The 15,006-nt window shown below is 44.4% G+C and overlaps 1 protein-coding gene across 1 annotated transcript in view; it reads right to left on the reverse strand.

The window, feature by feature from the left end:
* Nucleotides 1–1,819: 1,819 nt before the first annotated feature.
* Nucleotides 1,820–15,006, reverse strand: part of LOC147711656 (uncharacterized) — a 523,516-nt gene continuing 510,329 nt past the window's right edge. The window contains exon 7 of the mRNA XM_086920221.1: nucleotides 1,820–1,899. Within this exon, the coding sequence (XP_086776347.1) occupies nucleotides 1,837–1,899 (63 nt within the window). The 3' untranslated portion in view covers nucleotides 1,820–1,836. The remainder of the gene's footprint in view (nucleotides 1,900–15,006) is intronic.

Genomic DNA, 15,006 nt, shown 5'->3' on the forward strand with positions numbered 1-15,006 from the left:
GTCTTCTCGCCTGCTTTCTTTTGCTCTTTATTTGTCTTCCTCACAGACATCAAACACTGCTGTACCAGCTACCCTTCCCATAGACCAAACTATTGACCAAACTATGCAGACTTATTCTCGATCCACAAAACGACTCCATTGCATTATTTAAAATGTTAATCCAGTTTTTTTTTCATTCAGTTTCCTTGCATTATTGACATACATTTCCCTCTGGGATCATCCTCATGTTAACAGTACATTTCCTATTTTTCTTCATCCATGTATTTTTACCATATTCCCAGAAACATTTAAGATGTCATTGTTGGTCAGTTTAACAGCTTTTTACTCTTAAAATCCCCCGTTTTGTCACAAAATAGGATTCTCACATACCCTGTGGTGTGCTACTTGCAATGAAATACCACCTGAGTGTTCCGCTTGTTTGACCTGCCTAGGGACATTTCTCACAATTGAATTGGCTGTGCCAAGCAAACAGATGTAAACATTTATTTTTAAGCTCAAAATGAGTTTCCCTCTGTCTTTCTTTAAGAGATGGAACTCCTGTAAGAATGATGACACAGGGAGCGGAGGCTGTTGGGAGGTTTATGGTGGGCAAATCCATCGCATCCCCAACTCTCAATCTTGTTGTGTTTCCTTTATAATGGAGTGGCTCATTGGTACCCTCGTGACCAGATGCAGTGCCCTTTTCTTTATGGCCTTTCTCACGCTGTTTGTTTTGGCCCTCCTGGATAGCGTTTGGGTCCCTGCTAGTAATAGCGGACTTCTCTCTGATCTTCGTGATTCCTGATTCTGCTGGATGTGCGATCACTTTGTCGATCTCGCTTGCCGGTGTAGAGGGCTTAGATAATATCCTAGCATTGCAAGAGCAATTAATGGTAAGTAGGTCCAGACGTGCGGATATGTGGGCAAGTTCCTCAGTCAAAATGTCTCGAATTTGACCACATATTGCATCTAACATGGGAGCTACCCAAGCTGGTGGTGTCATGTCTGTTGACCAAAGTTCCCCCTCCGACACAAATGGCTCTGGCGAGCCATCGTTGGTCTTCTTACTCTTTGCCCCAGCCCTTGTTGACTTGAATGGCTGTCTTGGGCAGGCGAGTTTAGCTAGACCCTTGGTGGCTCCCCTCCTTCTAGTAGCGACTTTGAGGGTCAAGCCCCGGGGACATGGTCAGTTTGGTTATTTCAGGGGGTTGGTCATTTCTAGGCTGTGAGTTTTAGGAGTCTGTGATGGTACTGATCAGTGGGAGATCTGGAGTAAGTGACAGTCTACGTTCAGTAAGTTCTATCTCATTTGCCACAATGCCAATGCCCTTTGAAGCATCCGGTCAATAGAAGTCTGCGGTAAAGAGGGGGGTACAAGCCGTGGTGGTGCATGACATAAAGCGATGCCACAAGATGAATTTAATCGCCTCTGGGCGCTAGAAGGTGGTGTCGGCCTTGAGGCTGCTGGGGCTTGCAGTCCCCTATGCCCCTTCCTCCTCACGATGGCTGTTGCCGGTCAAGAATGCAGGTGTCAGCATCTCTGGAATAGTGGGAACCCAGATCTGCTCATTAAGGAGGCCTCAAGCAAACCACTTGCTTCAGTGTTGTTCTGAAAGAGTTTATATGTGCGTTTTAGTGTCTTTGCTTGTCTTTAACCGGAACTTTTTCAACACTTAAATTATTTTATCAGATTTTTTTCTTTCAACCATATGGCATTAAATAAGATTCCGCCCCTCCTCGCTCCCCCCAAAACAATTCCAAAGAAATCTACAATTGGAAACGAAGATTACATTTGCCAAGACGATGTAAGGATATACTTCCTGAAGGCCCTGGCAAAACTGTATTTTTTCAGTTCTTCTACCTGAAAATTGTAACAACAGCTGTAGGCAAGCTTGTTGGCTGTATGTGCCTGTTAAGAACCTAAAAGAGAAATATAAACTCAACTGTAGATTCAGAACCTGCCTCAGTGCAGTATTTGGGAGAAAAGTTCAGTGGCTCTGCGCCTTTAACTCTCACTTGTTACACCCTGTCCCAGTTTCTCACTCTACTCTCCATGCTCTGTGCAAACATTTTATTTTGACTGATCTGTGCCTCTATCATACACCCTGTTTCATGATCTCTCATTCATTTTCTCGTGCTCTCTTTCTAAGTGTCTCTCTCTCTCTCTTCAAATCTCGCTCTGCCATCCTCCCTCTTTCTCTCCCAATATGCCAGTCCACACGTCTCCCGATCTCTCCCTCTCTCTCTCTCTCCTCCCTCTCTTTCTATCTCACGTGTCCCTATCCCTTGTCTCCTCATCCTTCTCTCACCTCTTTGTCCTTCTCACCTTACACATCCTCTTGTCTTTTCATACCACTCTGTCTCTTGCTCTGTCTTACTTCTTTACCCGATGACCCCTCTCTCTCTCCACCTCTCTCACCTTACACATTCACCTCTGCCTTTTCTCTCACCTGTCTTCATCCATCTCCCCTTTCTCTCTTGCTCTCTACGTACCCATCCACCAATTTTGCCCCATCTCACTCTCTGTCCTTAACATCTTTTGTTTCTTTAAACCTGTATCTCTATATCTCTCGTCTGTGTTTTACATATCAATCAATCAATCAATCAATGCATTTGTAGAGCACGCTACTCACCCGTGAGGGTCTCAAGCGCTATGGGGTGGGAGAAGCAGCTACTGGTCGAACAGCCTGGTCTTGAGAAGTCTCCTCAAGGTCAGCCGGTCCTGTGTCTGGCGCAGGTGGGCGGGGAGGGGTTTCCATGTCTTGGCGGCGAGGTGGGAGAATGATCTGCCACCGGTGGTTGTTTGGTAGATCCGTGGGATGGTGGCTAGGGTGAGGTCTGTGGAGCAGAGCTGGCGGTTCGGGGTATAGAAGGACAGTCGTTCATTGAGGTATGCTGGTCTGGCATTGTGGAGTGCTTTGTGAGCCTGGGTGAGGAGCTTGAAGGTGATCCTCTTGTTGACCAGGAACCAATGCAGATCTCTCAGGTGGGTAGTGATGTGGCTGTGGCGAGGGAGTCCGAGGGCCAGGCGTGCGGAGGCTTTTTGTCTGCGTTGGAGTCTCTTCTGGAGTGTGGCCATAGTTCCTGCGTAGAGGGCGTTGCCGTAGTCCAGCCTGTTGCTGACGAGGGCCTGGGTGACTGTTCGTCTGGTTTCAGTGGGGATCCATCTGTAGATCTTGTGGAGCACGCGCAGGATGTTGAAACAGGCGGAGGAAACAGCGTTGACTTGCTTGGTCATAGAGAGCGTTGAGTCCAGATTAAACCCCAGGTTGCGTGCATGGTGGGTGGGTGTCGGGCCAGCTCCCAGTGTGGTCGGCCACCAGGTGTCGCCCCATGCGGAGGGGGTAGAGCAGAGGATGAGGATCTCTGTCTTGTCGGAGTTCAGTTTCGGCCAGCTGTTTTTCATCCATTCTGCAACAGCCTTCATTCCCTCGTGTAGGTTGGATTTGCCTGTGTCAGGGTCCTTGGTGAGGGAGAGGATCAGTTGGGGGTCGTCGGCATACAAGACGATGTTGAGGTGGTGTGCTCGGATGATGTTGGCAAGCGGTGCCATGTAGATGTTGAAAAGGGTCGGGCTGACGGATGATCCTTAGGGTACGCCACAGGTGATCGTGGTTGCTTTCGATCGAAAAGGGGGGAGGCGGACTCTCTGGGTTCTGCCAGTGAGGAAGGAGGTGATCCAGTCTATGGTTTTGTCTCGGATCCCTGAGTCGGGTTGGCGTGTGCGCAGGGTGTGGTGGCAGACGGCTTCGAAGGCGGCTGAGAGGTCCAGGAGGAAGAGGGCCGCTGTTTCGCCGTTGTCCAGTATAGTCCTGATGTCATTGGTGGCGGCAATGAGGGCGGTTTCTGTGCTGTGATTACTGTCAAAGCCAGATTGGGAGGGGTCCAGGAATTTGTTCTCCTCCAGGAAATGGGTCAGTTGTTTGTTGGCGGTCTTCTCAATGACTTTCGCTGGGAACGGGTGCAGGGAGAGGGAGAAGGGAGATGGGTCGGAAGTTCTTGAGGTCATTAGGATCTGCCTTGGGTTTCTTGAGAAGGGCATTGATCCCAGCGTGTTTCCAGCTCTCTGGAAAGGTGGCGGTCTCAAAGGAGCTGTTGATGATCTTTCAGAGTTGGGGTGCGATGATGAAGCTTGCCTTGTTGAAGATGTGGTGGGGGCAAGGGTCGGAAGGTGAACCGAAATGGATGGTGTTCATGATTTTGATGGCATCTTTGTCGTTGACGTTGTGCCAGGAGAGGAGAAGGTCGGTGTGTGTGGTGGGTGTTGAGTCAGGGTGTCGGTGTCTGCCGTCGGCATCTGGGTGTCAAAGCTGTTGTGGATGTCTACGATCTTGCGGTGGAAGAAGGCAGCCAGGAAGTTGCAGAATTCTTGTGACTGTGGTACGTCATTGGAGCAGGAGCTGGGGGTGGCGAGTTCTTTCACGACGTTGAAGAGCTCTTTGCTGTTGTGTGCATTGTTGTTGATGCGTTCCATGAAGGTGGTTCTTTTGGTGGAACGGGTGAGTTGGTGGTGTTTGTGTCTGGCGTTCATGAGGGCTGCGTGGTTGTCTGGTGTCTGGTCATTGCGCCACTGCTTGTCGAGTCTTCTGCAGGTGTGCTTGGAGTTCTGGAGGTTGGCGTTGAACTAGATGGCTTTTGTGTTGATGCGCCTCTTGGATGGTTTCCTAATCCGAGCGAGGGTGTTGGCACAGTCGTCGATCCACTGTTTGAAATTCGTGGCTGCTACGTTGGTCTCGGAGCGCTCGGTCGGAGGGTCTCGGTCGAGTGTGGTGATGATCTGGTCTTTGGTGACTTTATTCCAGCTGCAGTGTGGGATGCGTTGCGGTTGGTTGTGTGTGGTGTGTTTCTTGAAGGAGAAATGGATGCAGTGGTGGTCGGTCCCGTGGAGTTCGGTGGTGTGGCTGAAGGTGACGTGGTTGCTAGCAGAGAAGATGGGGTAGAGCATGTGTCCGACTGAGTGGGTGGGTGTTGTGACGAGTTGTTTGAGAACGAGGTTGGGGAGGTTGTCGATCAACATTGTGCAGTTGCTGTCATTGGCGTTCTAGAGGTGGAAGTTCAGGTCTCCGAGGAGGATGTAGTCTGTGGAGGTGAGGGCGTGCGTGCTGATGAGGTCGGCAATGGATTCGCTGAACTGTGGTCGGGGTCCCGGGGGTTGGTAGACAAGGGTTCCTCTGAGAGTGGGATTGTGATCGATGTGGATCTGGAAGTGTAGGTGTTCGGCCATGCTGAGGGAGTCTTCGGTGTTGGTTGAGATTCTGATGGTGTTCCTGTGGACAATGGCGATTCCTCCTCCTGGCTTGTTTTTGTTTCGGTCCCTGCATGTGATCTTGTAGCCATCCAGGATGGCTATGGCTATGTCAGTGTTTGCCCAGGTCTTCGCGAGGAAGGTGATGTCTGGGGCGGAGGAGTCGAGCAGGTCCCAGAGTTCAACAGCATGTTTGTGGACTGAGCGGGCGTTGAGTAGTATGCAGCTGAGATGGTTGTGGCTGGCAGTGCTGGGATGGACAGGACATGCAGGGGTGCACTGGCTGGTGTAGCTGCAGTTTCAGCAGCTGAAGGGTCCGTGAGTGGGCTTTGGGGTGGCCTGCAAACAGGTGGACTTTCGACCGTTGTTGAGTGTGTGGAGGTTGTTTGCATCGAAGCGGCGTCGGGTCTTGTGGTGTTTGCGGGGGCAAGGGGGTCTGGCGCTGGGCGCGGTCCAGGCAAAGACGGGCGCCTATATCGCTCTCCCCATCTCACACACTCATCTCTCTCTTTTGTTATCTCTATCTTTCCACTGCCTCCATCTAAGCACTTCAAATGCTTACATTTGCAAAAAAATTGAAATAAATATTTCGTTCAAGACACCTCATAGGGGTGAGACAAGAAACACAAGAGTGTGTGCATGCAAATGTGTGTGTGCTTGCCTGAATGCATGTGTATCTGAGTGCACATATGCGTAGGTATATAAGAGTGCCTGTGTATGTGTGCTTGTATATATCTGCCTGCAGGTGTGAGTTTGTAAATGTATCTCCTCTTGGTAATTCTGTATATGTATGTGCATGCTTGCTTACGTGCTTGTCTATGTGAGCTTGTGTCTGTGCTTGTATGTGCTTGTGCCTGTATGTGTGTGTGCGTAAGTGTGTGTGTGTATGCCCGTATGGTTGCATCTACCTGTGTATGCGGTGGCAGCTGGCTATTTCCAATACAGTGCATTTCTATGCATGAGTTTGAGTATACATGTTTCTTTCTATCTGTGCTTGCAAGTTTGTGTGTGTCTATCTGTGCATCTATGATTATTTTGTAAGTTTTTTATTGCACACAAAAGACTTTACTAAAAACAATATCTGTAACAATAACTACTGGATGGAAAAAGATTAACCACATTAGTACCAGTTTAGCACTTGAATTCAACAATCAGCAACTCTAAGGTGCCAAATTAAACTTTAGAGAGAACATGCCAGTGCCCAGCACCACGTGTCATGCTTTTCTTTTGTATGAGCTACAATGTGTTGTAATCTAAGATTATGCAGAAGGTTGTTGATTATGTGTCATGTTTGCGAAATACATAGTCCACTTTAAAATCTTGAGGCTTCAAGATCATATAATTCCATAGTTACTTTTTTTCACAGCCAGCATATCCCTCTTGTCTTCCCCCTCCCCCCCTCATAACCTATTTCCCATTTTCTGGTTCTCCAGCGCCACAAGGTCATATGAATAGAAATAGCACTGTGCAAATATCATCACTCCACTATGTACAGAAAACAAAATTTAAAAACCTTGTCATTTCTAACACCAAGAGCTCTAATTTTCAAAATTTGCGAGACCTACTGCATTGCAAATGCTCTTTGTTTTTCAGCTCTGGACTAGGGCTCTTCTTTGTGGGGCGACCCTCCTCCACTCAAATTTAGAAGCCACCCCTGAGTCATACCCACAGTCGACCAACAATCCCAATTTCTTACAATGTTCAAATACAATTAAAACAGATCAAAAAGGACTGCTCCCTTTACTAATCGAGGTTTGTATGTTTCAGTCTATTTTTGTTGCTCTCCTGTAAGAATGTCTATGGGTACACATATAACTGGGTGAGTAACCTGGTGCTCTTTACGGTCATCATCTACTATTTACTGTGCTTTGAAAGTTGATGCAATTAAATATATAATGAAAATGTGCTGTAAAATGCACCATTTTTGTCTGTCTTTTTCCCAATTTTTTTGGAGGAGAAACCTCCCAAACCCCCCTATTAGTGGTCTAGCTCACTCGCTGCACTCGCAATGTGCCAGACGGGGGCTGGTCAGGCTAAATTTGCCATGGCTGCTTTCAGTTCCCAGTCCGACTCTGCTCAAACCTATGAAATGTTTTCATTGAAAAATCAGGAGGAGGTCGAAGGCAAGATGGCGGGTTGAGGCAGCCAGATGGGAGGACAGCTGACGGCGGGTCCGGTTATGCTAGATGCTACTGACCTTTTCTGAAAACTTTTCACCGCGCTGCACTGCAGGAGCGCTGCTGTTTATCTAAAAGACGTCCGTTTGCTCTTCTGTTGCTCTTCTGTGGATCCAAATTGGATGTGGCGGCCGCGCTCAGCTGGTTGGGTCTGAAGTCTGCTCCTGAAACAACTCTTCACACGATGGCACCAAAGAACGCACAGAACGCACAGAGGAACGCCCGAGCAGGGAGAACTACTGGTACAAACGGGACTGCTGAGGGAAACATTACCGATGGCTCAGAACTACCAGAGACCGGGTGCCAAAAGAAAACTATGCCGAGAGCGGAGAAACCGGGACCTATAACTAGTAAGCCGCTTTTACGCTTGCCACTGTTAAAAAGTGTTAAGGAATCTTTTGTTTGTAATTCACTAAGTTCTGGGACTATTTCAGGAGTTTGCATTGGCGGTAAAGACGCCCCAGTACTCACCTCTGGCTTATCTTGCGATATTGTGGCTAATACCGGTGTGGAGAGCAACAAGAGTAAAGAGAGCAATGAGAACGTGGAGCCCACAGATGCACTCTCTGAAACTTCTAATGGACCAGCAATGTCTCCGGACTGCATTTCTCACACAGAGTCCTCGCAAGTGCAGGTACAAAAAGAGAAGCGCATAGGAGGAGACCCTTTAATAAATGTAAGTAGTACTGCTTCTATGGTACCTGCATTAGCACCAACACTAATTCCAAAGGATATATGTACTAAGCCGTCTTTGGGGGAAGAGGAAATAATGGATGAAAGAACTGTAGAAGTTGGGGAGGCGGAGCACACCGAGGGGATAGACACAGACAAAGAATATATAGACTATCTGGACTCAGCGAACTGTACACCTTGTGGTAAAACCAAAACTGTTGGCATTAAAAAGGGAAGAGGCAAGTCTAAAAATAAGACGAAAAAGATAATTAACAAACCAAAAGCCTCAATGGAAAGAGTGATAGCAGAGAATACCTCTTTGCAGAATTGGGTACAGGCGAAAAGGGGGTGTGAAATCTATGGTTTTACGACTGTCCGGTAACAGCCCTACTGAAGCAGGTTTATTATCTGATAAAACTGACAAGTCTGACAAAGTTACCTGTAAACCTTATCTGAATACTTCAGAAGCGGCGCAATCTATTGCACTTGCTTCTGTACTAACCTCTACAGGGACACCCATCCTAAGCTCAAACACTGTCATTTCTTCAGCTCTATCCCCAAACTCTAACTCCTCTGCTTCAAAGCCAATATCAACTTCTGCTTTAACACCATCAGCAACAGTAGCAGTTTCAACACCATTGGGAACAGTAGCAGCAGCTGCTTCTAACTCAACTTTGGTGCTTACTCCCAAGGCTCTTGATAAAGGAACTAGCATTCCTCCCTCAGATATTCCACAGCTTAGTACGACTCCGGATTGGAGCAGTCAAGGGGAAATACCCTCATCACTTAGCTTGATTCTACAACTGCTCAATAAGCAAAGGCAAGAGGCTCAAGAACATTATCAGCAGATGCGAGAGGACAACAGTAAAACTCAATCCTCCCTACACGAGATGGCTGGTAAACTAGGCTGTATGTCCCGGTAGGTTGAGGAACTACAGCAAATAGTTGTTGCTACTTAAGAAAAATCTAATCACTCAGAAACTATTGTGAATAGACATGAGGCCCAGATTGGGTTTATGCAAGCTAAGTTAGAGGACATCGAAAATTGGCAGCGGCGACAGAATCTTAGACTTTTTGGGATTGCGGAGGGGGCCGAAGGGGCAGATCCTAGGGCATTTATGGTACAACTATTTCAGAGGGGGTTTCCCGACCTGTCCGACTGTGACTGGGATTCGCAGATACAACGAGCCCATCGGTTACCACTGATACAAAGAAACAAGGAGGGTCAATCCCCTCGTCCACTTTTGATCTGCGTAGGACATTTTTTACTACGCCAAGCTATCTCATTAAAGGCAAGACCTAATACACCAGTCTCAATAGACTCTGTCACCTTTTTTGCGAGATCAGATCTAAGCAAAGCCACAATGGAGAGACGTTGGAAACAGCGCCAATTTATAGACCCAATAAAAGCTCTTGGTGGTCAAGCTTTCTTACAGGAACCTGCAAGGCTAAAAATTTACAAGAATGGTCGCACTTATTATCTTTTGGACGAAAGGGAAGTCGAGCAAGCTGTGACTAAATGGCAATCGGAGGCAACGGATAAGAACGTGACATCAATTATATAATGACACAATCAATTATAATAATTTACTTCATATAACAAACTTAAATGCTGCCTGGATAACAAATCTTTATGAACTACCTGATATGATACTCACATACACTCACATGTATTATTAAGGCTCCTTTTTTTTTAAGACAGATTTTTTAAGCTGTTTGGTCAATTGATTATTGAAGATCACTGATGATGTGAGTTCTAAAAATCCACAGGGGGCTCCGAAGCGTTTAGTCTCTCTATTTTTCCTTTTTTTTTTATCTCATTCCATTCTTTTTTTTAGTAATTGCTAACTTCTCTTATCTGTATATGTATCTTCTTCTCTTTTTCTATTCTTTTTTCTTTCCTTTTATAAGAAACTAAAAATAGGAGTCTGCATGGTACATACTAATCTTTTCTAGCACTAGCATTTGCCGGACCCCTGCAGCTGTGACTATGCATAGCAGCCTTCTTCTTGGGTCAAGGGTGGCTGGGTGGGGGTTGTTTAATTGGGGGTAGATGTTGGGTTCTGGGGAGGGGGAAAAGCAATCAGGGTAAAAAATTTCATCATGAGGATTATCATTCTAGAGCTAATGAGCTTAGAGTTAATGTATAGCAAGGTTTAATTGTTTGAATTCATTAAAGATGGGAACTTAATTTATGTAAGATGTATCAATTGAGATGTTTGGCATGGAATGTGGCGGGCTTGAACAGTAGGAACAAAAGAAGACTAGTGTTTGAAGAACTAAAAATGTATAATCCACAGATAGTAATAATATCTGAGACCCATATTGCATATAAAGATCGAAACTTACTTAACCAACTGGGCTACGACATTCTTGTGTGCACTGATCTAAACATCTCAATACACGGGGTAGCTATTTTAAAACATAGGCGATTCAGAGCAGAAATTAACAAAACCTCCTCTGATAAAGCGGGTAGATGGGCCATAGTTCAGTTAATACTTGAAGGTTGCAAATATACACTTTGTGGCATCTACGCTTCAAACACAGATGAACCCAAAATTATTGATCAAGTTAATATGGAGTTGTTAAGCTGGGAAGGGGAGCATATAGTAATGGGGGATTTTAATTGTATTATGAACTATAATATGGATACCAGCAGACGGGGGTCGTTCCAGAGAATGCGGAAGACACGCGCCGCTATCTTAGATCTTGCTCGTATTCATGCCATAAAAGATGTGTGGCGGTATTTACATCCAAATACACCCGGTTATACTTACTATTCTGCCGCACACAAATTATGCTTGCGTATCGATATGGCCTGGGTATCGGACAAGATTCTCGAAACAAGCGCTATGGTAACCTGCCCGAGAGTTACCTCGGACCATAATCCTATTCTTTTGTCTTTTAATGTAGCAGCAGAGAGACAAGACCCTAGGCCATTTTCATTCCCCAGATACTTATTCCAAAACCCAGATTTCTTAAGCCAACTAAAAGACCATCTAAAGGAATTTATCAGCATAAATATGGTTTCAACTTCGCCATCAATAGTCTGAGATGCGTGCAAAGCCAGTATACGGGGATTTGCACAACAGTTTATTTGGAGACAAAATAAGGAACGTAAATGTCAAGACCAGAAAACTATTGCTGATATAATTTCAATTGAGAATCAATTAGCCGAGGCACTACTTATCGGGTCTGTCAACATTGAAGAACTGGGTTATAATTTAATAGAACTAAAATCTGCACTTAAAAATACTTATAGGGAAAAAAAGTATTGCTAAACTTAAAAAATTTCCCACCAACACAGTACAAAAGTGGTGAAAAGATAGGCAAAATATTGGCATATAAGGTCGCCAAGGACAGGGCTCAATCGATTATTAAAGAAATCAAAGGGGCTAATAATCAAATTTATAATCATCCTAAATCGATTCTGCAACAATTTGCTAAGTATTATCAAGATCTTTATACACCTGAAAATGAGGTCACTAAAGAAGAGATTCAAAGGTACATTTCTCTAAATAAAATAAGAAACATGGACGACGAACAATCTGCTCTACTTATGGCCGATATTACTTTAGCAGAAATTAGAACAGCAATGAACTCTTTACCATCTGGCAAAGCGACTGGGGAAGATGCGATACCCTTGAAATTATATAAAATATGTATGGAAGAATTGATTCTATTATTTTCTAAGGTTATTCAGGCTATCGGGATAGGGGACAAAGCTCCTAAATCTTGGAACTCTACTCAAATTATTTTTTTCTTGAAAAAAACATAAACCAGCCGACGAATGACGCTAAAATCTTTGCTAAGATTCTATCAACCCGGCTGGCACCAGCAATGCCGGGATTGGTATCACCCCAGCAACATGGGTTTATCCCAAAAAGGGATACTACAGCTCATATCAGCATGGCCATCATGGCGTTCGAGTCAACCCCGCTCGGTATGATATTATTAGATGCAGAAAAAGCATTTGACCGAGTGGGGTGGGACTTTCTCTGGGCTACATTGTTGGCATTTGGTATTAAAGGCCAATTTCTGAATTGGATTCAGTCTTTGTACGATAACCAGACTGCCAAAATTAGTAATCTAGGGAAGTGCTCCTCTATCTTCTCAATACATCGAGGCACGAGAAAAGGGTGCCCTCTCTCACCCTTGTTGTTCGCTCTAATAATGGAACCATTTATATCTGCCTTGCAGAATCAGTCTCAAATATCCCCTTTCGTATCTGGCTCTAACTCTCTTAAAATAACTGCTTACGTGGACGACATTGCAATATATTCTACAGGGGTGTCTGAAGCAATGAAAGGTATTATATTAGAAGCAAAAAAAATTGGAACAGTCTCCGGATATAGGCTTAACACTAATAAGACTCAAATTATTATGAACTATAAGCCCCCTACCCCTATACAGGGAGTATGTGAGGCCGCCACTTATCTGGGGGTTAAAATCTCGGCTAATATAAACGCAATATGTGCTTTAAATTAGGAGTCACTATTAAAAGAAATTACCACCTCACTTAAAAAATGGCACAAATTGCCCTTAACTATCATCAGTCGAATAAACCTGGTAAAAATGAAGATCTTGCCCAAATACCTTTACTTATTTCGTTCTATCCCCCTACGGGTAGATAATTTTTATTTTAAATGGTTAGACGGTATCCTCAGTAGTTTTATCTGGGGATATAAAAAAGCTCGCCGAGCTATTTCTTTATTAAAACTTCCATTCAATCAGGGTGGTCTCGACCTTCCAGATGTTAAATTATACTTTTGGTCAGCCTTTCTGAGTCGCTTCCGCAGTTTGGTGAATCCCATCAATAGCTTTTTTTATCACAAACTCATGCTGGGGGAGGATGCTAAGATGTTCTTTTACAGACTTAACGATCCAAACTATTTTAAACGGGTAAAATTCAAGATGGCGCGAGATACTATCAGTATTTGGCGTGCTCTTCTCATTAAATGCAAAATTTCTCTATATCATTACAGAGCTCCCTTGTGGGGCAATCCTGCCTTTCCTGAAATATATCATGACCGAGCCGGTATACACTTATCCGGTCTGGGTATAAAAATGCTAGGTGACCTGTACGATCATATTATTACATTTGAAAAACTGAAGGAATGCTATACCCTTACTGAGGGGGCTCGGTATAAATATTACCAGATTCGGGACTACTTTGTACGCAAGCTATGCCTTACGACTATTTTGGACTCTGACATATGGAACTGTATATATCCGGAAACAGACAAGTCATTGATTAGTATTGGATATAAAATTCTCACTGCTCTCAGAACTGATGACTGTTTGAAGCTAGCTGAGAAGTGGAGTAGGAAACTTGAAACTGATGTGCTCCCAAAAACAATAGCGTTAGCTTTCAACAGCATAAGTCGCTCTGTGCACTCTTCAAGTCTTAAGCTACAGCAATTTAGAACTATATGCCAGCTTTACTATACACCAAAAAGAATATTGAAATGGGCATCTAACAACAGTAGTAGTGATTGTACTAAGTGTCCAAAATGCGACCTAATCGCAGCGGATCTGAACCATATGTTTTTTACCTGTCCACAGCTAACTGAATTTTGTGGGGGAGTTATTAAAGCTCTTTCTCAGAAACTTGCACGCCCAATTACATTAACATCTTTAGACGTGCTGGTAGGTATGTCTACCAGGACTGGGCTACAGGCTGATCTTATGAACATCTTAATCACCTGTGCCAGACTTACAATTGCACGTGTCTGGATTCAACAAAGCCCACCGACAGTTATGGAGTGGTGGAGTTTGGTTAAGGAAATATTCAGTATGGAACACGCCCTGGCTTAAACAAGGGGAATTCAATCTAAGCTGAAAGTGGAAAGAATATGGGGATCATTAATCTAAAAGCTTATAATTTTTTTTTGTCTTTCTTTTTTTTTTGTTTAACTATATGTTTATAATTCTGCTTAACTTTGCTTGGCAATGATTTATTTTTGGATGTAATATAAACTGTACTCTGTTTTCCTCATGATATCAATAAAAATATTTAAAATAAAAAATAAAAAATCAGGAGGAAAGTAGCGGGTTCAAGCGTCTGGGTAAAATGCAAACACTACTTCAGGCCTATAGAAAAAACCTAGAAGTAAAACCAAGATAGAGGAAAGTAAATTAGTTTTATGTGATGCCATGGAAGCCAATAATCGTGTGGCCACCCCGGGTGTATTACAATTTATCACTACAAAGTCACCATTGGATTTTTTTCCCACCTTTTCAAATGCTGCCCACTCCAACAATGTGAATATGTTGAGGCAGACATGTCCGCATAGCATTATGCCTCCCCACCCAATGGGTAACCTTGTTTTTCAATTGGGAAAGGTTTTTGCTTAGACTTTCATTTAGCTTGGGGACATTCCCTAAAAAAAACCATAAGGGGTGACCTTGGGAGGTAAACTGATGGTAACACCTGGCCTAGCGGCCAAAGGTCCCTTGGGACCAGAAGCAAATTTACCCACACTGTGACCACCAATATAGGGATGTATGTGGGGCTTTTGCTGGTACATAAGATCAGAGTTCACAGGGTTGGTCAATATTGCTAGGATGTCTCTGAGGGAGCCTGGGAATATGTGCCCTCTTGTCTCACTGCTGATGTTGTGGGTCTACACCATCTGCACACACAGATATCTCTAGGCTTGGGTTCAAGTAACTGAGATACCTCCTTGTTGAGTGACTTTCCCCTCTTGACCCCTGACTCCACTGAGCTAAGTGCTCCACAGACATCGTTATTGTTCAAAGTTGTAATGTTTGAGTTGACCTAGGGAGATGGTTCAGAAAGTACTTGTTCAATATATCTAAGATGCTTGCCACAGTCCCCATATGAACCTTTGACTAACCATTCAATAATAAAAAACAACATATCTGTTAAAAGGTCCTATGGGTTACAAGCTCCCCTCTCAGAGGTTGTAT

Source organism: Lissotriton vulgaris, chromosome 5, assembly GCF_964263255.1.
Source record: "Lissotriton vulgaris chromosome 5, aLisVul1.2, whole genome shotgun sequence".
In the NCBI taxonomy this organism is placed as follows: domain Eukaryota; kingdom Metazoa; phylum Chordata; class Amphibia; order Caudata; family Salamandridae; genus Lissotriton; species Lissotriton vulgaris.